The 22,976-nt window shown below is 40.8% G+C and overlaps 3 protein-coding genes across 8 annotated transcripts in view; 1 reads left to right on the top strand and 2 right to left on the bottom strand.

The window, feature by feature from the left end:
* Positions 1 to 2,889: 2,889 nt before the first annotated feature.
* kbtbd7 (kelch repeat and BTB (POZ) domain containing 7) lies at positions 2,890 to 9,702 on the bottom strand. The gene is made up of 2 exons (XM_069889557.1): positions 9,228 to 9,702; positions 2,890 to 7,221 (listed from the first exon to the last, which is right to left on the bottom strand). The coding sequence occupies exons 1-2, from the start codon at positions 9,657 to 9,659 to the stop codon at positions 5,728 to 5,730; spliced, it is 1,926 nt and encodes a 641-aa protein (XP_069745658.1). The 5' UTR covers positions 9,660 to 9,702; the 3' UTR covers positions 2,890 to 5,727.
* The window catches only part of LOC138738742 (uncharacterized), a 44,932-nt gene continuing 31,592 nt past the window's right edge, over positions 9,637 to 22,976 (top strand). The window contains exons 1-2 of the mRNA XM_069889568.1: positions 9,637 to 10,184; positions 12,566 to 12,785. The gene's annotated coding sequence lies outside the window, so the exon portion shown is untranslated. The remainder of the gene's footprint in view (positions 10,185 to 12,565; positions 12,786 to 22,976) is intronic.
* tmco3 (transmembrane and coiled-coil domains 3) overlaps positions 12,066 to 22,976 on the bottom strand; it is a 39,603-nt gene continuing 28,692 nt past the window's right edge. For 5 of the 6 annotated variants that reach the window (XM_069889552.1, XM_069889551.1, XM_069889556.1 and 2 more), the window contains 5 exons: positions 22,552 to 22,747; positions 17,902 to 18,052; positions 16,316 to 16,395; positions 14,823 to 14,972; positions 12,066 to 14,695 (listed from right to left, as the gene is read on the bottom strand). In XM_069889552.1, coding sequence (XP_069745653.1) covers positions 14,582 to 14,695; positions 14,823 to 14,972; positions 16,316 to 16,395; positions 17,902 to 18,052; positions 22,552 to 22,747 — 691 coding nt within the window. In that variant the 3' untranslated portion in view covers positions 12,066 to 14,581. The remainder of the gene's footprint in view (positions 14,696 to 14,822; positions 14,973 to 16,315; positions 16,396 to 17,901; positions 18,053 to 22,551; positions 22,748 to 22,976) is intronic. The other variant, XM_069889553.1, reaches the window with a different exon arrangement.

The raw sequence follows: 22,976 nt of genomic DNA on the forward strand, positions 1-22,976 counted from the left end.
AAGTTTATATAGATAAGCTTGTGACTGAGGGCCTGTACTGTTCTATGTTCATATCTGCCCATTACTTAATAGATTGGATTTAGGCTTAGAAACATGGTATTTGAGTAAAGCAGTTTTCCAACTGTCTAAATGCTAGAACCTCCAGAATTCCCCAAGTGTCATAAGTAGCATCTATTTTATTTATTTACTAGATGTGAACATAGGCAAGGCCTCGATTTACTGCCAGTCCCACACAGACGTTGACTTAACATTTTAGTGTCTAGTAATGCTTAAAGATCCCTAAACCTGGTAAGGAGAGCAGATTAATACACAAAAGTGTAGCATCCATAAGGAGACATATAACCAACATTTCAGTTCCTTTTCTAGAGACTTTAGAGAACAAGGCAAGTATTTACAATTGTAATTTCAATAGCTCCTTTCACACCGCCAACCCTCCTAGGAAGCAGGAAAACTTACAGGGCATGCTGCACTTGGGACTCTTTCCCATTGCACCATGATTTACCTGGTTAATTGGCAATCCAGCATTTTAAAGTAGTCCTGTCTCCATCAGTGACAACCTCAGAGCAGGTAATGCTTTCACACTGCCAGAAGGCGGTTAGTGAGTTAACTCAGCCAGGCTCGGACACTTGCCCCCACCAAGTGTCAGAGCCAGATTGAATTTAACTCCCCCTACCACACCGCACGATTACTGGGAATGGACTTGCTAAATTAGCCAATTAACCCACACTGAATCGGCAATGTGAAAGGAGCTTCATTAAGAGCATTCCATTCCATGTGTAATATTTAAATTTCACAGTTCCTGGGACAAGGATTGAACTTCTCTCCCCCATAATAGCCAACAGGATGACAGAAGGATGGCTCAGAGCTGCTAAATTTTGAAAATATATTAAAAATATTTCAACCACCATTTGACAATACCAACAAAAGGGACAGTTCAGGAAATGAAGCTGGGTGGTAGAATGCACTCAATAGGGCCACATTTAAAGCAATAACAATCCAATTTATTTTTAAAAAGGAAAAGGACAAAGATAGACAATGAAGTAAAAATCAGAGAGAAGACTAGTTTTATTTGAGAAACTTTGTCCCACCCTGACGTTTCTCAAGATTCTGGGTGGTAAATTTGGCTGAAACAGAGGTTGGATAAAAGGGGGAAATTTTAAGGGATTAAGCATAAATAAAAGTGATCATCTAGCATTGTTCTTCCCTAGTTGTAGTAGTTCCATTGTTTGAGAGAACACAAAAATATCCACATAGCAAGCAGCCTGAAACTGGCAGTAAATTACAAAACCACAGGGCACAATTTAAGTCATTTAGTATGGTTTTGTGAAGGCCATTCAAATAGTCCTGAGGAAAAGCCATTTGGTTTAATCTACTAAAGTATTTACTTCCTTCCTACACAATGTAAACCTTTTTAAATAAGATATTGGTTGTTATTTTTAAAAGTGGGGATATGTTAAGAAAGGTAACAGTCAGATAAGGATATGTGGTGGGTGGAAACTGCCAACAAAGGCAATGTAATTTGTCGAGTGCCAGTAGTAACACTAAGACACAGTAATGGCAAAAAATAAGTTCAGGGTACAGTTCCATGTATCCTAAAAATTTGTGTAGCTTGGGTCTCTGCAAAATCTCATCACTGCACCTTTGGTAAAGAAAATGAAGGAGTTCCAGAATAAGCCAGGGGAAGCAGGCTGTTGGATCTTTAAATCAAGGAAGAAGTAGTCAAATCATCCTCAGAAGATGAAGTGTGGCAAGGTTGAACATTCCTGATGGACAAGCTGCTTGGAACCAGTGGCAAGTGTTTTGTGGGACAATAAATAGCAAGTTGAAGCAACAGGTCTAACAGAACTGCCTTGCTTGCAAAGTGATCTGGCAGGTACTTTTTAAGGCACTTGTCAACTTCCAATTATCAAGGTTTACAATAGTTAAAGAAGGCCGCTCACTACCACCTTCTCAAGGGCAATTAGGGATTGCCGATTAAATGCTGGCTCAATCTGAAAAGCCTATATCCCTTGAATTATTAAAATAATGAGTGATCTGAGCAAAGTTGAAAAAGATTTGATACAAATGTGCTATTCTCTTAAACACAGTGGCCCTTTTTCGTTGACTGTAGCTGCAATAAATGCCCACAAATTAGAAATAATCCATTTCCTTCTATTCCCAAAAGATCATCCTGGGAGTTTTGCCTCAAAGCCAATGGATCACTTCTAATTTTCATCTTTCCTAGCCTGAATCCTGCTTTTAAAAAGTACATGGATCTTTAAAGTCATTAAGCAACTATACGAGATGTCAGTCTAAGGTATCAATGTACAAAACAAAGATCTAAAATAAGTATATATTTGCAATAAAGTTTGTTTAAATGCATCCTGGTGTTGCACTTACTGGTTCTAAACACAATACACAAGTAAATAAATGTATTTCTTTCAACTTTCTTCCTCCATTGCATACTGGATTTTTAAATGAAGGGTAGGGGTCTTGTAATACTTCACCATGTGAAGACGCTGAAAATCTAAGTTGCTGAAGGGTGCACCAATTAAACACTAATTGGGCAATTCCTCTGGTATTGACAAACAATAAATGATTATGGATTGGGGGAACACCACCAAAAGCAAATAATTAGAAATTCTTGACAGGTTGGTGCTAGAAACGGCTCATTCAAAGGCTCCCAATTAACAACACCAGCATTAGACACTTTCTTAAAGTTTGACACTATTCGAATGTCAGTTACATATTGATAACTTCAACACAATTTAGCTTTTCTTCAAAAGGGAATCCCAGTTGAGGTTTGATGCAACACTGCCCTATTAACTTCAGTGGCAATGAAACCAGTTGTCAACAGTCTGCCCCTCTCTCTTACGTGGAAGGTGAACTTTAGATGATGGAGATGGAAAATTATTTTCATAAAAGTATCTCATTTAATTACATTAGAATTACAGAATGGTTTTCAAACACTAAGCTGCAATGCACATTTAAAATGATGGATAATTCAACAGTTCTAATCACCACCCTCCCTCCAACCCATTTTAATGTTAAGATTTCTCCATCATAAATATCTGACTCCTCATAAAAGTGGATCCCACCCATGGTAAAGTGGATCCCACCCATGGTAACATTGTGTAGCTTTTGTGCAAAACCATGTTACAAGTCAGAATTGGCCATTCAGTCCATCCTGGCTAATTTACAACTGCATTTTCCTGCCTCTCCCATATACCCTGGATTCCCTTCCTAATCAATTTATTTACCTCAACCTTAAATATACCATGTCTTGGTCTCCACTGTTGTCCATGGCAATGAATTCCAAATGATTTGTCACTTCTCAGTAAAGAAATTCCTCCTCATCTCTGTTCTAAAGGGAAATTTTTGTACTCGGAGGTTGTGCCCTTGGGTTGCAGACTCTCCACCATAGGAAACATTCCCTCCACGTCCACTCCATCTACAAGTTTGATCCCATTGCCTGGTGCTCATGAAAAAACCATCATGTCCTCTGAGCTTTTTTAGGAAAAGCAAAAAAAAAATTGATAATATTGAATTCATATTATACTAGGCCTATCAATCTGTACATTATTTCAATATCAAAGTATTTACTTCCTTCCTACACAATGTTAAACCTGAAGCACTGTACTCCAATATCCAATGATAAACCTCTGCACTGAAGGCCAAATTGAGAGGGGTGGGGAGGGCAAGGAAATTTTCTAAACCAATCATGAAATACCTAATACAGTGAGAAGGTTTCTTCTATGAGAATAAACTTGAGCTTCCTTTTAAACTTCCCTGATCACTGACACACCCTCACCCTTCCTCTAATCAAACATTCCCTTATGCAAGCAGCCAATAATATATATTTTAAAGCTGAAGGCATATATACAAGTTACTTCTATGGCAGAGGAGGGTGAATTTCCAAGTTGTTAGTCATTTCCTTTAAAATGTCCATTTGAAATCCCTCATTCCATTTGCCCGGGATTAAAAAAGTTTTAAAATGATTGAACTTAAGGAAGAAATATTGTATAATGAATTCAACAAGTCATGTCTATTTAGTGTTGCATTTAAACTGCTTAATTCAGTTTACTCCAGTTAAAACCCAGTATCTAGCACATATGAGGATTGGTAGATGCCAGATAAGTGAAATTGCCAGTTGCTTGATTGTTGTGTAGATTGGCAAACTGACCACTAATTTTAAACTTTTGTATGTTTTATCTACTGGTACTCATTTTGCGCAATTTGTTTTGCTGGTTGCTTGAGGCTACTGATTGCTTGAATTCCAGATACAGGGATTTTACTGTATATCACTGTTTATAAATCAAGAAAATATTTTCACATAAAAAAATTATCTCATTTAGTCGCTGAAAGTTTCAATCATGCATTCCACCAAAGCCTCTTTCAATACAGCTATAAAGTGACAAAAGAAACAGGCAGAGCCAGAAAGATATTATGAAGCAGATATGAGACAATAGCTACTCATTATCACATTTTCTATTCAACTGGATGCTATGTCAATTTTTTAAATTCTCATCTGCTTCTACCAGCTTCAGCACAACATTGGAATACTTAAAGTGGCCAGAGTGAACAAGTTTCACAAAGACATTTACACAGGCTTTTCGGCTATTATAAACATCAAATGGAGAATCCACTGTTCTGTGGCATGGTTAGGATGCATCTTACCTTCCTGCCATAACTCTTGTCAAGAGATTCTCTAGGGATTATTCCACTGCACCTGTTCTGCAAATGACAAGAGCTGGCTAGTGTGGTTGGCAAGAGACAGAAATTTGCCCTTAGCCAGAAGTCAGTAAACACAAAAGGATCAAACAGCCTCTTCCTGTGCTCCGCACTACATGCAGGCAGATATATACTTTTTTTTAAATGTAGGTCACGTAGGTTCAAATTTGCCTTCGTTGCACCAGTCATCTTATAGATTTTCAGAAAAATACAACAGATTACAAATTTATAGAAATATACGTGAAAAACTTCTCAATGGTGACCGTTAGTCTAGGTTTAAATATTTTTTCAATAAAGATTTTTTTTTTACACTAAACTATCCATTCTAGAAAGGAGGTACAGAAAATTACTAATTTTATGTTTACTTCCAATCTGAAAAAACACCATGAACTTGCTGAGTTACTCAATTTCATTAAAGTTAGCAAATTACCCAAATGGTCGACCTATGAAGTACAAAACTCTGGAATTCTCATTCTTGAAAGAGAATTCATCTTGAATAAATCACAGCTGTTTCCCTTCTTCTCCAGAGATGAAATAATTCAACGCTTAAAAGAAATCCACACGCCACTCCAATTGCAAGACCACTATCGCATTACTAATTCTTCATGGATTCGCCATTGAATTTATCATAAAAGCTTTGTGTAAGCATTGCATATGGATGTACAATGTAAAAGCAAAGATTTAGGACACGTTACCTCAAACCTCCACTTTAACCAAGGACAATTGCGAACATAGTTTAAATTGCCCCACATCACTATAATTTTCAAAATGGTGTGGTGAACCTGCAGACCACAATGGAAAACTAATTCATGGTGTACCTCCTGATAAGAAAAATCAGTTTCAATGTAATTTTTATTTTTCCAGTTCTTCCAAAGACACCAACACATTCTGCCAAAAAATATAACTGTATCTGCCAAAAACTACCATATCTGCAATCCAAAAAAAATACTAGTAACTTTTCACTATTTCTGACTCGACCCCATTCCCCCTATTAATGAACATTTAAAATAGAGCTGGTTAGTTCCCAATCTGGCCATTCATATGAGGAACTCTGTTATCTGGAGGGACTGAGTGGCCATTTTGCTGTATTCTTTCCACTCTCAGCCCTCCTGGTGGCTGCCAATCATCATCTGAAAATGAACTTGAGCTTCCCGAATCAGAGTCAATGTCACTTGAGCCTTCAAAATCCCAGTCTGCACTTGATTCACTCCGGATATCATCCTCCTCGCTAATAAAGCTCTGCCCGGGCTCCAAGCACGAAGGGTAGAGCCGTGCTGAAAGGCATACAAAGTCACTGTCATAGTGTAGCAAACCCAACATTGTACCAATGTTGACCCACTGATCACTGTTTGCATCGTATTGATGGACAGTCACTCTGTTCTTCCTCCACTGTGGGACTATGGTGGTTATAAGAAGCAGTTTGTTGCCATGACAAACTATTTGGAAATTGTGGATGTTGGCATCGATGGGAATATCACTGATCTTTCGCCATTCACCCTTTGAAGGGTTATAAACCTTTATAACCGGGATGTCACAAATACAATAAATTTCATCATTAAAAACACAAGCTTCCTGGAACTCACTCCGCTTTAAGGAAGCACAATTCAGCCACTGATTCCTCTCTGGTACATAGCATAACATCCTCTTATTATTAACTGCATACAAGCAATCTCCAACTGTAATCAGCTCAAACGAGTGCAAAGCATGAGGCAAGGGTGCCACAAAAGTCCATTGGTTTCTCTGAATACTGTAGCACTCAACCTCTTTAACCTTCAGGCCTGTAGAGGGGTCTCGACCACCCAGGATGTAAATGTATCCATTCAAATAGGCCACATCCATCCCTTCTCTTGCCAGCAGTCGCTCTGCGAGTTGTTGCCAGCTATTCTGAACTGCGTTGTATACCCAGAGTTGTTTACATGGCTGTGCGGCCAAAAAGATGTCATTGTCCGGTGAAACACAGACAGCAAGTGAACTGATGGACTTTGTAAGGGCTGGACTAGTCAAAGGTGAAGACATAGCATAAATGTCACCAGAATATGGATCATAACAGAGGAAAGGCTCCTTTCGATGACCAAAAAATATAATCATTTCCTTAGCACTAAATCCAATCCTTTTTGAAGAGCTGTGAAGACTGGAAGGGACATCAGCACATTTGGGAGCAGAAAGGTCGTCTAAAATGGAAACAAGCGTTTTGTTTTTGACAAACATCGGAGATTTAAGTGGATCGATGTACAGTCTGTCCTTCTCACTGAAATGATGCCACCTTATACATTTCAATACGTCAAGTGCATGTGCAGCATGCTCACTGATATTTGATTCAATCCACTGAATTGCCACTATACACACCTTCCTCTCACTGTCAACATCCAGTGTATCCATCTTAAGGATCTCTTTAATCTGTTCCAGTGAAAGCTCGCACAACTCCTCCGTTCTGTACAAATGCTGCAAGTTCCGAGCGATGAAAGCGAGTGCTTTTTCTTTCAGTTCCACGTTGTCAAAAGCATCTGCAAACTAAGACAAGGAAATCAGTTACAAATTTGATGTAAACTTTTTGACATGTCAGTCTTCACAAATACATTGATCACATCCTCAAGATGCCTCTGCTAATCACACACTTTTTGAAATACATACATAATTCTTAGATCCACCTGTCTATTCATGTACTTTGGCAGGGTTTGTTGAAAGATATCCCTTGTTTTCGATAAATAATCTGTCAGATGGGAGCACACAATACTCAATATGCACTTCCTCAGTGCTGGACTCATCTCAAAGGGACAAATTAAAAATATGACATCTTTATGGATGAAAAAGCCAGAGCATAGTTCTAAACAAATTCTCTGAGGAATGCAAAAATAACTGACTAGAAAAAGATTCATGGACCACCAAGTTTGTAAAGGCAATTGTGTAAAGTAGCAGTTCTTAGATCATAATTAATCAATAAATAAACCCTGACAAAGTCAAGAAAATTCCAGATCACTGTCCGAGTTTTAAGAAACGTAATCTAAAGTCAACCTTTCCTCCCAAAAAGTCTATACTTCCAACGTCACATTTCAAATTACTCATGTTTTGCACCCCAAAATGTTACAATCTAAATGAACTTTCTGAGAATTTTCTTAATGTGTTAGTTTCCAATCAAACTGCACAGAATCTTGTGCTGAGGAGTGAGAACACAATTTCAGCATGTTTCTGTGGAGGATACTTGGGGAATGGTTGGGGTAGTGGTTAGCACAATGCCTTGTCAGTACCAGCAATCTGATTCAGAGTTCTATCTGTGAGGAGTTCGTCCGTTCTACGTGAGTTTTCCCTGGGGGCTCCAGTTTCCTCCCACCATTCGAAATGTACCAGAAGAATAGGCTAATTGGGTATAAATTGGGAAGCACGGACTATTGATTGGACCAGGTGAACTGGACACAAAAATCAGCAAGCAAAACTGGCCTGTTCTGTGCTGTATATGGTGATATGTGATAAATGTGAGATTCCTTGCAGAGGGAGCAGGCAGATTGCCATGAATGAAAGAACATTAAAAAAAGTTAAAACAATGCTGGAAAAATTCAGCTGGTCAAACAATGTCCATATAGCAAAGATATAAATACATAACTGATTTTTCAGGCTTGAGCCCTTCATCAAGGAATGGATGTCAGCAGACATCCGAACAAGAGTGGTGGGGGGGAAAGAGTTGCAAAGGTTGGAGATGATAGGTGGAGAAGGAAGGGAGGGGACAGCAGCAATCAAGGAGAGGAGGGATGGCTAGGTGAAGAGAGGGAGAACTGAAAAGGGGAGGGAGGAGGTTAGCAGAAACTGGTAAAGTCCACGATAATGCCATCTGGCTGGAGGGTGCCCAGATGGAAAATCAGGTGTCGTTCTTCAATTTGCAGTGGTCTTGGTGGGATAGGACACAAGGCCATGAAGAGACCTGTGAGTATGGGAGTGGGACAGAATTGAAATGGTTGGCTACTGGAAGGTCTCGGTCACTGATGCAGATGGAGCGAAGGTGCTCAGTGAAGCGATCTCGCAATCTGCGCCCAGTCTCTCCGACGTAGAGAGAGCCTTCTGACGACCTCACGAGCTTGCAGCAATACGATTATCAGTCTGTTAGGAACAGTATATACGAACACAATAGAACTTCAATTAGAGACAGGGCATTAAAACATTGTAAAAAAAGAAGTCTATTTTCAAACTTGGAAGCCCACACCATTGAAGAGGAATGGTTGAATTAATGCAACAAATAGAAATAAATTATCCAATAATCATTGCCAAGACTGGGAAAGGGGAAAGAAGCCCCTCCCTCCCCCCCACCTCGGGGGAGTGGGAGAAATTCCCCGTTTCCTCTCTGGGGGGGTGGGGGTCGTCCCACTGTTCCCTCTCTATGTGGCGGGGCGAGGGGGGGGGGGTAAAGGATTCCCCACAACTCCTTCCGTGGATATGAAGATTCCCCGGGCTCCCTCCTGGCGAGTTTATCCCTCGGCCCCACCATGGCGGGCGGGAAGGAGATGCGGGCGGGGTGGGGATCGGCTCACCTTTAAGATGCCGGCGCAGTTGTAGAGGTCGAGGCGCCTCGCCATGAAGGCGGCGCAGGCCTGGCGGACGTACTCGAGCTGCAGCATGTTGGCGGCCACGTACAGCCTCTGCACGCTGGCCTCGCACACGGTGACGCGGCCGGTGTAGCAGTAGTCGATGATGAGCGCCATGGAGTCGGAGTCCACGTCGTGGATGGTCACGCTCTGCTGCTTGCTCTCGAACAAGCCGCCCGTGAACATGCTCCTGAAGTAGGGGCTGGCCGCCGCCAGCACGTTCCGGTTGCACAGGAATCGGCTCCCACCGTCCACTTCCAGCGTCACGTCCACCAGCAGCCGCGCATCATAAAAGGACTTTAGCTCCCGGAGCAAGGCGCCGGCGTAGGCCGCGTCCTCCAGCTGCTCGGGACCCGACAAGCACTGCAGAGCCTCCATCTTGTCTCGCCCGGCAGCTCCCACTGAGGGGGCGGGCCTTCGCTTTCCTCTCTCCCTCACTTTCCTCGGCCAATCAGGTTCGAGTCGAGGCTCCCTCGCCTCTCTTTCATTGATCACTTTGAACGTCAATCAGGAGACGTCATGGGTGGGCCGAGGAGGCGCGCACTCTTTGTGTGAAGTCGCCTCCAGGAGACAGATTCAGTTGAATTCCAGAACACCCTCCAATTAACTCAGATTTAAAACCTATTAAACCTATTGCCTTTAGGCAAAAGTTACAAGAACCAGGGTGCTGAAGTCCACGCTGGCCTTGATGAAAGAGCTGATTTTAATAATGCCTGGAAAAGGCTGAAGCTGAGACAAAGGGATTATTCCTTTTACTTGAGACAACAGGATCCCAACACACAGAAATGATCTTTTTTGGCATCTGCCCAGTTGGAGAGTAGGATAGTGGAGACCAAGTACAGGACACGATTGCTCTTGGACCAGTCCCCCTTGACTCTGGCCACCATAATGCCAGATAAGCAGGTAAGGGCACATAAATGGCACCTGAACTTGATGCTGTTGAGAAAACTGGAATTTTTGTGGGTTTATAAAAAGTCAGATAGAATTGTTCGGTGAGACGAACTGTCCCTCTGCTGATGATAATTTCCTAATATGGGATGCACTGAAGGCTTATTTAAGGGGCCAGATTATTTGGATATACCAAAGGTATCAAAAAGGGACACAAGAAGGAGATCAAAAATTTGGAATGGCCCAATTGGAAAAAGACTATCAAAGAACAGATTCAGAAGAAAAATACAGGCACTTAATTAATAAAAAGCTCAAATATAATACACTGCAAACATACAAGACCAAAAAATTGTTCTTAAGATCTAGACAACAGTATTACGAGCTGGGGAGAGGGTCTATAAAGTTTTGTCCTGGCAGGTGAGGGCGGAAGAGGTTCAAATAAAGGTAGGAACACAATGAATCCCTCCTCTTATAGGCCCATCTCATTATTAAATACAGATTACAAAATTGTAGCAAAGGCATTGGCTAATAGATTGGTGGTGTATTTGCTGAAATTAATGAATCCAAATCAAATTTGTAGAAAAGTGGCAATCATCAAACAATATGGTTAGATTGCTTAATATAGTACATCTGGCACAGTCAAGGTGGATCTAGGAAAGGGCGTAGCTCTGGATGCGGACAGGGAAGTCAATTCGAATGGTCACAAGAAGACATTAAATACCTGGGGATAATACAACTTATACAAACTCGATTATCTCCCTTTGCTCTGGAAAATTGAGGAGAACCTCGGTAGATGGAGAACTCTGCCCATAACTTTGTTGGGTAGAGTTAACTGTGTTAAAATGAAGGTGATGCCAAGGCTACAATATTTATTTCCATCATTACCCATTCCATTGCCCATGGCTTCTTTAAGATGCTCAGTAGATGCGTCAGAAAGGTCCTGTGGAACAGTAAACTCGTTATAAAAATTGACTTGGGATTATAGTCAATAGAAGACCCTTTCACACTTGCCAGTGATTCGGGGGTTTAAAATTGCCACATTACACAGCCCCGAGGGGCACCGGTGCTCAGTGTGACAGTGTTTGACATTCTGCTACTGACCCAAACAGATGGTGAACTTTACATTTGGATCCAGAATCCAGTTATAGAGAGGGGTGTTGAGTCCCAGCAAGGACAACTTCTCCACCATCCTCTGGGGAATGATCATATTAAACGGCGAGCTGAAAACTATGGACAGCAGCCTTGTGTATGTGGTGTCATTCTCTCGGTGGTTCAGGACAGAGTAGAGAGACAAGGCCTTCAACTCAAGTGCTCATCTATACGTTTAAATATAAGAGTGACTGCCTACACCATCAGTGTGTTTCAGATTCCAATCACCCTCCAGTAAAATAATTACTCCTCAGACAACCTTTAAAGCTCTGAACTGAAGCATAAAGGGTGGCACGGTTGGCATACCAGTTAACACAATGTCTTTACAGGGCCAACAATTGGGACTGGGGTTCAAATCCCAAGTTGTCCGTAAGGAGTTTGTAGGTCCTCCCCATGTCTGTGTGGGTTTTCCTCAGGGGCTCCGGTTTCCTCCCACCGTTCAAAATGCACTGGGTGTGAACTGGTCGGCACGGACTCGTGGGCCGAAATAGTTTGTAACAGTGGTGTATGTCTAAATTTTAAAATTGAAAAAAATTAAACCTAAACATTCAGTTTAAAATTACAATGATAAAGTGCTAGGTACAGTATTTAAGGGTTTCTGGGCAAAATATTTAAATCTAATTTGCACAGATACTGGCAAAAGGTATTCCACCTCTTAGAATTTGAAAGAGGTTTATGGTCATAAGTAGTCCCAAAGCAGCTTGATTAATCAACAGAGTTACATTAGAGATAAACAATGATTTAAAATTGTTAATTTTCAAATTATTTGTTTTATTTTGAAAATTCTTAACAGGAACAGTATAAATCACAGTGACAGCCAATTGTGATGTAATTTGTTTTGGCTCAGATGGTTTTATATGTCTATCAAAGTTCCACAAAGCTCTAAACAGATAAACACAGAAGGTTATTTTAATTCAAAATTATTCAAAATGAAAATGCAAATCATTACCAATGATAATTTCCAACATGTCCTATCGATCAGCTGCCATAACCTCAATCAATATATCATATGTAGTGCATCCAGGGCTTCTTTCCTCAGAAGAATGGAGGAAACTCCTGGCAAAGTTCTTCAAAGTCAGTGCAATATTTAGGGACTGGTGTCTATAATTGAGAAATGCCAGAGTTGGGATCTTGATCATTCAGAAGCCAAACTTTTAAAAAAAAATCCATAGAATATCAACTTACAAAGAGTAGCCAATTTAGGATTATCTTTTGGATTTCATCAGAATCTAAAATTTGTTTTTCAGGATCTGGACTTCAGGAGAAAGGCCAGCATTTATTGCTCATCTCTTGTTGCCTTTAAGGTGTCTTCTCAAACCTCTGCAATCCTTTGGGTGAAGGCACTCCTCTGATATTGCTGAAGACCTTGTGCTAATGAAGAAGGGTCACGGATTATATTTCCAATTCAGGATAACTCACCTGCTATCCTTGCCCCTCTTGGTGGTGAATGTATTGGGAGTAGGCTGGGTGAGTAACTGCAGTGCCATTCTTTCAAGTGTACTTGCTGCAGCCACTATGCATTGACAGTGAAAGAAATTAATGTTTCGGGTGGTGGATGGTGTGTCTTGTCAATCCTGCCGCTTACTTTTGGTGCTCCCCTAATCTAGGCAAGTAGTGAGTATTCAATCACACTCCTGACTTGTGACGTGTAGATTGTAGATTGTGGAAAGGCTTTAACTTGCTAGGAAGCAAGTTAATTGCCTCAAGGTATGCAAACCCTGACCTGTTCTTTAGATCCTGGCTGGGTCTAGTTAAATTTCTAGTCAAGAGAAGCCCCTTTCACATTTGCCAGTGATCCCAGGAATCAAACGCCAATCAGCCTTTAAAGTGGCAAGTGTGAAAGCAAAATCTGCTCAACATCGGGGTCAGATGACGTCATTTCACACCAGGGATTGCCAGCCTCGTTCCCTAGTACAATCCCCGGCGTCTGCAGACGCTGGCATTGAGATCAGGCAAGTGTGAAATGGGCACTTCCTATTAAAGGTAGAACAGACCAAATGCCGGGGATAAACCCTTGCAAGTGTGTTAGGAGTGGTCTAGCATGAAAGGCCAAACCCCCATTCCTATCCCAGAACACTGAACGGCCAATTTACTAGGATGCAAGTGTGAAAGGGGCTAGTGATCACCAGGAATTCAATGACAATGGACTCAGGGGTGACTATACCATTGAACTTCAAAAGTATTTAGAATAGCAAACACTTACTAACATGGATACTGCTGTGCTGATGTCACTCCTGTGTGGTGGAGTGATAGGGAAAAAACTATTTCAACTCTGTAACTATGCTCCTCTCTTCCCCAACTCCCATAGGCCATTGCCATGTCTAAGATTAAGTTTTGTACAAAGAGGTGATATGAAGTAGCACAATGCAGACAGAGACATCGAAGCAAGGTACAGAAGGCAGCAGTGAAATCATTAAGATGCCAAGGAATAAATCAAGCAAGCACTTCCTTGTCAAATTATGACATGTGATACACTGCCTGAAAAAGACGGTCACAAACAAGTTAGAATCCAGGACTCGGAAAGTGGAGGGGAGGGACAGGTTTAAGGATCTGTACATTATTTAGCAACTTGATAGTGGCATTCCCAGACATCTCTACCAGGGCCTCAGCTTGTCACAATATTTATAAATGACTGACAAGGCCAATGGGAGCCAGTTATAATTCAGCTGACACTAAAATTAGGTGCACACCACAGATAGCAGAGATGGAAGCAGTAAATTATAAAGAAGCACCGCATCTTTTGATACACAATCAAGGCAGATAATTTGGTTGAGATTAGTTATGACACAGTTAACAACCATAAATTCAAATTCAGTAGAGTGCTACATACAACCAATCTGGTGAACACAGCTCTAAGCACCTCCCAAAAAGAACATAACCAGTATCCAAAAATCAAAGCATACCTATTAAAAGAAACATCTTATTCTTTCTCTTGATTGCTAATCGTCAAATACATTATAACGTTCAACACTTTTGAGCATAATTTTGCTCTGACACCCATTTCCTCATTTGAAGATCAGAAATATGAAGCAGCACATACAATGTGTTCTAGCAATGGATTCAAAGTGACCCCGGCCCTTCTGAATCCAGTTGTTGCTGAAAGGCATAGGAAAGACAATGAGTCAAGCCAGGGAAAACGGTCTTCCGTACTTCTAATGGTATGGCTTTCGGCAAGAAAATCCCTTGAAGAAACCCAGAGGACAGGAGAGAACATTATTTACTAATGTTTAACAAATTATATGATTGGAAGTCTCTATCTTGCATCATGTGGTTGATCGCCTATCTGGTTTAGGTGCACATTTCAAAATAGCTCCTTTCCACAATGCAGGGGCAAGTAAAAGGCTTAAGGTAGTGACACTGAGAATGAGAAGGTACACCTGTAGAGAAAGAATATGTTAATTAGCTTCATTTTGGATCTTGTTGTGTATAATACAGCATTGCCACGACGCAGAATACATCGCTGCAACATTTAAACTGATGCTGAACAATTCCAAAGCAATTTACCTCTCGAGAGACTATCCCTGATTTGCGGGCCCGACTACTCAGAACAAAAGAAAACTCACTGACTTGTGCTAAGCCAGCAGAAACAATCCATCTGATGTATCTGCTATTTCTTGGTAGAATTAGAGAGAGGACCAGTACAGCCAAGATGAACTAGGAGAGAGGGAAAAAAAACATTAGAAGTCTGTCCATATTACTGCTCAGACACCATTCTCAATGAATTTGGGTCATTACATTGTGCTGCACAGGGTATTTCCATGATCTGTATTCTTACATGATCAGGAAATTCTTTAAGAGAAAAAAAACCCACTGGCACCTCAGCATTGATCAGCACTTGGACCGATAGATGAGCTTAGAAAAATAGGAACCAAATACAGGGAAATACCAAATACATCGAGTCCACGCTGCTGAAGATCCAGCTGCGCTGGATGGGTCACGTCTCCAGAATGGAGGACCATCGCCTTCCCAAGATCGTGTTATATGGCGAGCTCTCCACTGGCCACCGTGACAGAGGTGCACCAAAGAAAAGGTACAAGGACTGCCTAAAGAAATCTCTTGGTGCCTGCCACATTGACCACCGCCAGTGGGCTGATAACGCCTCAAACCGTGCATCTTGGCGCCTCACAGTTTGGCGGGCAGCAACCTCCTTTGAAGAAGACCACAGAGCCCACCTCACTGACAAAAGGCAAAGGAGGAAAAACCCAACACCCAACCCCAACCCACCAATTTTCCCCTGCAACCGCTGCAATCGTGTCTGCCTGTCCCGCATCGGACTTGTCAGCCACAAACGAGCCTGCAGCTGACGTGGACTTTTTACCCCCTCCATAAATCTTCGTCCGCGAAGCCAAGCCAAGGAAAAAAGAAACAGGGAAATGGAACAAACCCAGAACATCAACTTCGTTGGCATAGAGGAGTTAAATCAAAAGGCCTGTTTTGTGTGTATGACTGACTTCACAGAAGGAGAAGGACTTTTTAAAAACCATAATGGTAGCATATTTAGTATCCTTTAAGATTCACACCCAGGTTTGCTGTAAAAATACACTCTTAAATTCTATTTGAGTTTCCTGGATACGCTCAAAAGACTCTCACTTAATAAGCTAAAGATAGTCATCAGGTGGTTGATCAAAGGTAGCAGCAACTGGTAACAATCTGAATTAAATTTAAGTACAATTAATACATTAGTTCCAAGTACAATCTTAATGAGGCAAGAACTGAGAAACTTGGAGGTAACAATGCACAAGTCTGAAAATGATAGGAGGTGGAATACGGTCTGCATAATGAATTTCACGTCATGGTGTATTCACATAGCCATCCCTGGAATCCTCAAGGCAACAAATGTACCATAACAATGCCAGAGAATTTTTCTTAATTCTATAAAAGGAAAAGCATTGAAGGTCTAAAAATCCTAAAAACTCAAATTTTAAAAAACAGAAATACTCTGATCAATCTGAGAAAGTTTTGTCAGTCTTCCTCAAGACTGGCATTAACCAGGTTACCTTGGATATCACCACAGCCAGTGTAAGGCACATTAGGACAGTCAGTTCATAAAGCACAAATGTCGGAAACACATGAAGACCTGCGAAGAGAGGAATAATAATCATGTGTAATTACATGCAGCTCAGAACCTAACTTCAAAACACAGCTGGTACTTATTAGCTACCATGTAGACATGGCATTTACTTAATTCGTTACATGATATCACTAATATGGCTTTATTAACAGCAATAAAACAAACTCGAAAGGAAAATCAAATGAACAGTAAATGCTGGAATCAAACAAAATGAGAAATTGCTGCAAAGAAAAAGAGTTAATGTTTCAGGCTGGAGACCCTTCATAGACCATCCATGGGGAAGTTGCACGACCTATGCCAGAACTGGCCAGTTTTGATACTAACAAAAGAAGCAAGTTACCAGAACCTGATAAATTTGAAAGTCCAGAAAACTACAACGAGGTATTACCTATGGTTCCATGGAATGATTGATGGGCACATGTGAGGACCAGGGAGTTGCGAAGGGCATGGCCACTTTGGAACATTATAAGAAGCGGGGAGGTGACGATGGGTCTCATGGAATTCTGAAGGGACTGATTCCTTCACAACCCACTCTTCTGTGGTAACCTTGTCCATTTCCTTCTCACCATCCAGGGATCCAATCAGTCCTTCCAATGGAAGTAAAAATTCACTCACAATTCATTCAATCTGCATTGGTACTTACTGTGTGATCTCAACAGTGGAGAAATCAAACACAGATGTGACACAACTCTGCAGACTACTTGCATTCAGTCTGTAGGGCTGACCTCGAGGTTTTTTTCCTGCCACTTTAGTTCTCCACCCCACTTCCACTCTGACCTATTTATTGTGCGCCTCTCTTCCACCCCCCCACCCCCACCCCCAAACGGTGTTATGAGGCCCTTGTCAAGAAAAAGAATGATTCAAAGAGTAATATGAATGGCTGTAATGCAGAACTCTGGTAAATATCTCCAATTACCTGACCTGGGACAAGCGCATTGACTTAACAGTCAAGAAATGGCAACAATGCCTTAACCACTTCTACAGATGCATCACTGAAAGCGTACTTGCTGAATGTATCACAGCATAGAAGGGAGCTGCTTAAGTTGCAAAAGGTAGCGAATGCAGCTCAGAGCCTAATGTAAACTTCCTTCCCCTCCAATGGACTCAAACTACATCTCTCGCTTCCTTGGAAAGGCAGCCAACCTACTGAAGGACTCATCACACCTTGGACACACTCTCTTCTCCCTCCTCCCATCTGGAAGAAGTCTTAAGAGGGTGAAAACATGCACTAATAGGCTTAAAAACAGTTTCTTCTGCAGCCGTGCTTGTCATGCTACCCTTGCTTGGTACTCTGTACATGCGTCTTCATACATCTGTAGGAACTTTAGAGATAACTCGTTAATCTGCTCACAGAAGACAAACTTTAAACTTAAAACTTGTGTTCTCAAGTGTATGTATTAGCCACAATTGCATACCTCATTATCTGACTAAATTCCTGATCATTAATAAATAACATTTAAGTGCAAGTTATAAGCACATCATTCCCAAACCGGCTAAAGTAGTGCTAATTACCAACAGATGCAAAGAAAATGATGGCCAGAAAATCTCGTATAGGTTCCATACACAACATCACTTCCTCTGTTGCATTGTAACCTTGTGATGAAATTAATGCCCCAGCCAAAAAGCAACCCAATTCCATGGAGACATCCAGAGATTCAGTCACCTGCAGAAGAGTTTGAAAACAAAGTTAAAAAGTGAAACGCAGTTCAATGTTCTGCAGTCAACAACAATTCAATAATAATTATTGAAAATAGTAGCACTATCTTGGTGTACAACTACAGTGTAAAATAGTAATATTCTCTCTTTAATATTCATACACAGACAATCTTATTAAAACACAAAACCAAAGAAACAAAAAGCCCACGGTTTTTATTAATTCCTTCTCCTGATTTGCTATTTAAGGTAGTTAGGATTACGAAGAAAGTTTTCTTCCAGTGACTGACTTTGAATAAAAGTGCAATCAAATGCCGCAAAATGTTGATATTAACTTGTGACATGTAACTGATTACCACGTCAATGCTGAGCGATGACATGCCTCTCAGCCTTGTTACACTTGAAGGACATTAACCCAGTTGCTTTCTAGTAATTGATAGCTTTTTTTGCTGCATTTGTGTTCTTAGTTAAGGGTCAATATGAGCCCAATATATTGACCTCAAGATTTCCCATGCAAGTAATAAATGTGCAACAAATAAGATTTATGAATGTATCTTCAATAGATCAGCTCCTTAAAATTAAATTCAAACTGTCCAATTTATTCATAAACCAGAGTTATATAAATGTTCCTTTCAAGAATTTAATTGTGTATATAACACGAGAAGCAAGACAGGCCATTCAGTCCCTCATAACTGCACCTCTGTTCAACAAGACAGTGGTTGATCTTTTACCACTTTCCTGCACCAACCCCAAACTGCAAACCCCCCCACCAATTGAGAATACACTTGACAATTTTTGGAACACTCTACTTTGTGGGTAGAGTGTTCCAAAAGTTCACCCCTCTGTAGGCAAAATAAAAGTCTAATTTCAGTCCTGATGTGGATTTGGCCCTCTTTCCAGACAATCCAGCCAATGGAAACATCATCCATGTACCTGTCCAGTGAAGTCCAGAAAGAATTTTGTATGTTTCAATGAGATCATTAGAAATTGGAGCAGGATTGGGCAATTCAACACTTGAGTCTGCTCTAGCATTGAAAATCAAGGCTGATCTCTTACCTCAACACTATTCTCTGCCTTACCCCATATACCCTGATTCAATCCAAGTTCTGAATGCAATAGATGACTTTGTACAAATATCGTTTCCATCGCTCAGGACCAATTTTTTGTGTTAATTATTCCAGTTTTTCTGACACTCGGCTGGTTCTGCATTTTCCTATGCAGATGGTTTGAAGCCTGCACTTTTCCAATATAGTCCTGCATCCCAGTCATTCACAAAACCCTCTTTAAATCACTCTGTTTTTCTTGACAAGAGCCTCATTGTAACAAAAAAATTAGGGTGGAATAAATAAAGTGGCAGACAATGAAGCTGAAGGTCAGCCTTGCAGACTGAATACAGGTGATCTACAGAGTGGTGGTCACATCTACATTTGGATTCTCCACTGTCAAGGAGATCACACAGTTCCAAATCCAAATTGAATTAATTTTCAGTGATTTTTTTACTTCCATTGGAAGGACAGACTGGATCCCTGAATAGTGGGACAGAAGAGGAAATGGACAAGGCAGACGACAGGAGAGTGGATCAGTGGGTTGTGAAGGAAACAGTCCCTTCAGAATGCCACCAGACCATCATCACCTCACCTCCCATCTCCTTTTAGTGTTTCAAAGTGGCCATTCCCTTCACAACTCCCTGGCCCTCTCGTGACCCCACCAATCATTCCATTTCTATGCAACCATAGATTTTCTGCTTCTTTTAAGCATTGACATCAACAGATATTGCCTGGCCCTCAGAAGAGCAGTCAGGACTAGTGCTTACCATCTTTAGTGGTCTGAAATTGGTTGAATCAACAAGTTCACTCAAAACCCCTGCCCCTCAGACTCTTGCCCACCAACAAATCTGGCCCATTGATGTGCTACTGGGAGCTGATCCTCTTCTCCTATTTCTGCAGGCTGTCTAACACTTTAGCCAGACAGGATCTGCTGAGACCCTCTGAAGTATCTCAACTGCTGGTGAAAAGAAGCCTCAGAACAAGAATCCAGATCAGAATCATTCTTCTAAACTCAATATCCCTAGTCTGATCAACAGGATGTCTATCCCCTGATCCAAGAAATTAATCAGATGAGTGTGCAATGCACTCTACTGCAAGCTAATTTTTTTTTTAAGCTGGGAAGGTTGGACTTCTATACATTATCCAGATGCAGTTTCACTAGGGATCTACACAATTGCAGAACTCTCTTACTTTTGCATTCAAATCCTCTTACATTAAAGACCATTTTATTTTTACTGTCTTACTTGGTTTCCCTACACATTAACAGTGCACAAGGACACAAAGGTGCTCTGTGAATACCAACACTTTTGAAAAAGCATTCACCCTTTCCATTTCCCTACCTTACATTTTTCCATAGGATATACCATTGCCACATCCTTGCACTTTCACTTAGTCTGTCTACATCCCCTGCCCTCTGCTTAGCTTGCATTATCCACAACTTGGACACATTACGCTCGATTCCTCTTCTAAATTAAGAGTCTGGATTGAACATCTAGGGCATCAGCCCCAATCCCTGGAGTGTTCTCGGAATCTGAAAATAACCCAACAATTTTACTTCCAGTGTTTGGTCTGATAACCCAACAATTTTACTTCCAGTGTTTGGTCTGATAATCAATAAATGCCAGAACATCACCCACAGTCCCATGTGAGAGACCACATGTGTCATCTTACTTCTGGTCCCTTTGATCGATTATATTCATTGGTTCAGCTTCATCCATTCAGATGGTTACAACCTCAAAAGTACTCAGAGGTTTGTTAAACATAAATTACATTTCATAAATCCACGTCCACTCTGCTCAATCCCATTCTTATTTTCCCCAGTTTAGCAGCGTAGAGGTGCAACTATTTAAAGTTGACGCTGCACAGGCACAGTGACCACCAGGGTTCAGTACTGACCTTGGGTGCTGCTTGTGCAGAGTTTGAACATTCTCACTGTTTGTGGGGGTTTCTTCCAGGCATTCTAGTTCCTCCCACAATCTAAAGACATAGGCTGGTAGGTTAATTTGCCACTGTAAATTACATTTAGTGTGGATGGTTGGTGGGGATATGGGGATAATGAGAATGGGTGTGTGGTTCACACTTATCTTGTACATTAGCACCTCTCTGGCAGAAAGCTTTGAGGAACTGAGAACTGAGAATAAGAAAATACAGGTATATTGAAAAAATATTATCTGGATGATGTAATTCTGCCGGAGACTGGGTGTGTTGCAGATCATCTGAAGCAGATACCAGATGGAGACAAATTTCAAGAGAACAGCCAAAGTTGCAAACAAGAGTTCACCGTCCCTCTCAATTGACTGTCAAAATATTTTCCCAAGGTCAGGAAGGCCACATGGATTGGTCAATGCTGGTCCTCGTCTTTCTACTTGATGCACGATGAAAATCATATCCATTGTGTTTCCGATAGTCAGAAACCACAATGTGATTCAGAGAACAACTCTTAGGCCTGACGAAGTAGAGTTGAAAGGATGCTTACAATAACTTTTCCTGCAATAAATAGCAGCAAGATCCCTCTGCAGTTACGCAATCAAACCTTTCTAAATAAAAGTCATGATTACTCAAAATCCCTGGTACTTCTCAGCCATGGAAGAGGTGCCACTGTCTGCAAGGAGTTTGTATGTTCTCCCTGTAACCTACATGGGTTTTCCCCAGGATCTACAGTTTTCTCCCACCCTCAAAAACATAGGGGTTGGAGGTTAATTAAATCACACAGGTTTCAATTAATGGCCAGAGTCAGCTGCTACTGTGTTGTAAAAAAAAAGAACTGTGAATGAAAAGCCTGTTCACATTTAAGAACTTCTGCAGGGAAAATGTCTGCTCCCAAGGACTTGTTTAATGGATTTTTGACTTGTTGGTCAGTGGCGGGTGGACCAGAGTGCGCTTGGGCATAAATTCAAGGGTGTGGCAAGAATTGAGTTGTGGTGAGGAGTTCTTCAAAATACTCCTTCTAACAGATGCTGACTGAACCTTCTCTTGGTAAGTTCATTTTGTGGCTCTCTGAGGTGGGGCCTTGAATTTTTGGGCCCTATATGATCATGTCATGCTTAGCTAAGTCTATTAGCCCTTTGCCTTCTACTCACCACCTATTGTTTAGATCAAGAGTTTCACCATTTATTCTAATTCAGACATCTCGAGTTGCTTCTTTTTATTTGAGATTCTAATCCACTTGTGTTTGATGTTAAGATGCTCCTGGTTCTCCAATTCATTCTCATCAAATGTTTAAAAACTATTTTAATTGGAGACAGTTTTATTTGCTCAATGAGGCAGGATTTATCACTTTGATCAAAACATTGGTCTATTTAAACACAAGCCCCTTGTCGAAATCTGTTGAATATACATTTTTAAGTAATTCTCCAAAACATTGAAAGCTCCAAATATCTGGATCGAAGCTTTCATTCATTTCTACTGTCCTCAATGTGTGAACTAAAAGTGCTACAACTTTAATCAAAATAAACATAATTACCATTAACATAAGAAAGATAAATGTAGATATTCCTAGGACAAGTATCTCTCTATTTCCTCTACCCTCAGTCTGTAGTTTTCTGTAAAATGATCCAATGAGGTAAGTCTTTATCACAAGAGACATCAGAAGAATCACAGCCAAGGAAAATAGAATTTGACCAATAAGAGCGAAAATCCGCAGTATTTCTAAAATTACACTGTGAAGAAAGAAAGACAAACCTGTGAAAACATTCCAAAATAATTTGAAATATGCATAATAACTATTTACAATTTTTAGTTTGGGGTTTATGGTCAGTAGCTTGTTAAAGTATTGTATTTATCCTTGCTCTGCTGTTCACTTTCCACACAATGTTTGCGATATTGCTACTACTCTACAGGATCAAATCAGTTCGGTGGCCATTGGTCGTGGGTCATAACCATCCATAT

Source organism: Narcine bancroftii, chromosome 7 (assembly GCF_036971445.1).
Source record: "Narcine bancroftii isolate sNarBan1 chromosome 7, sNarBan1.hap1, whole genome shotgun sequence".
NCBI lineage: Eukaryota > Metazoa > Chordata > Chondrichthyes > Torpediniformes > Narcinidae > Narcine > Narcine bancroftii.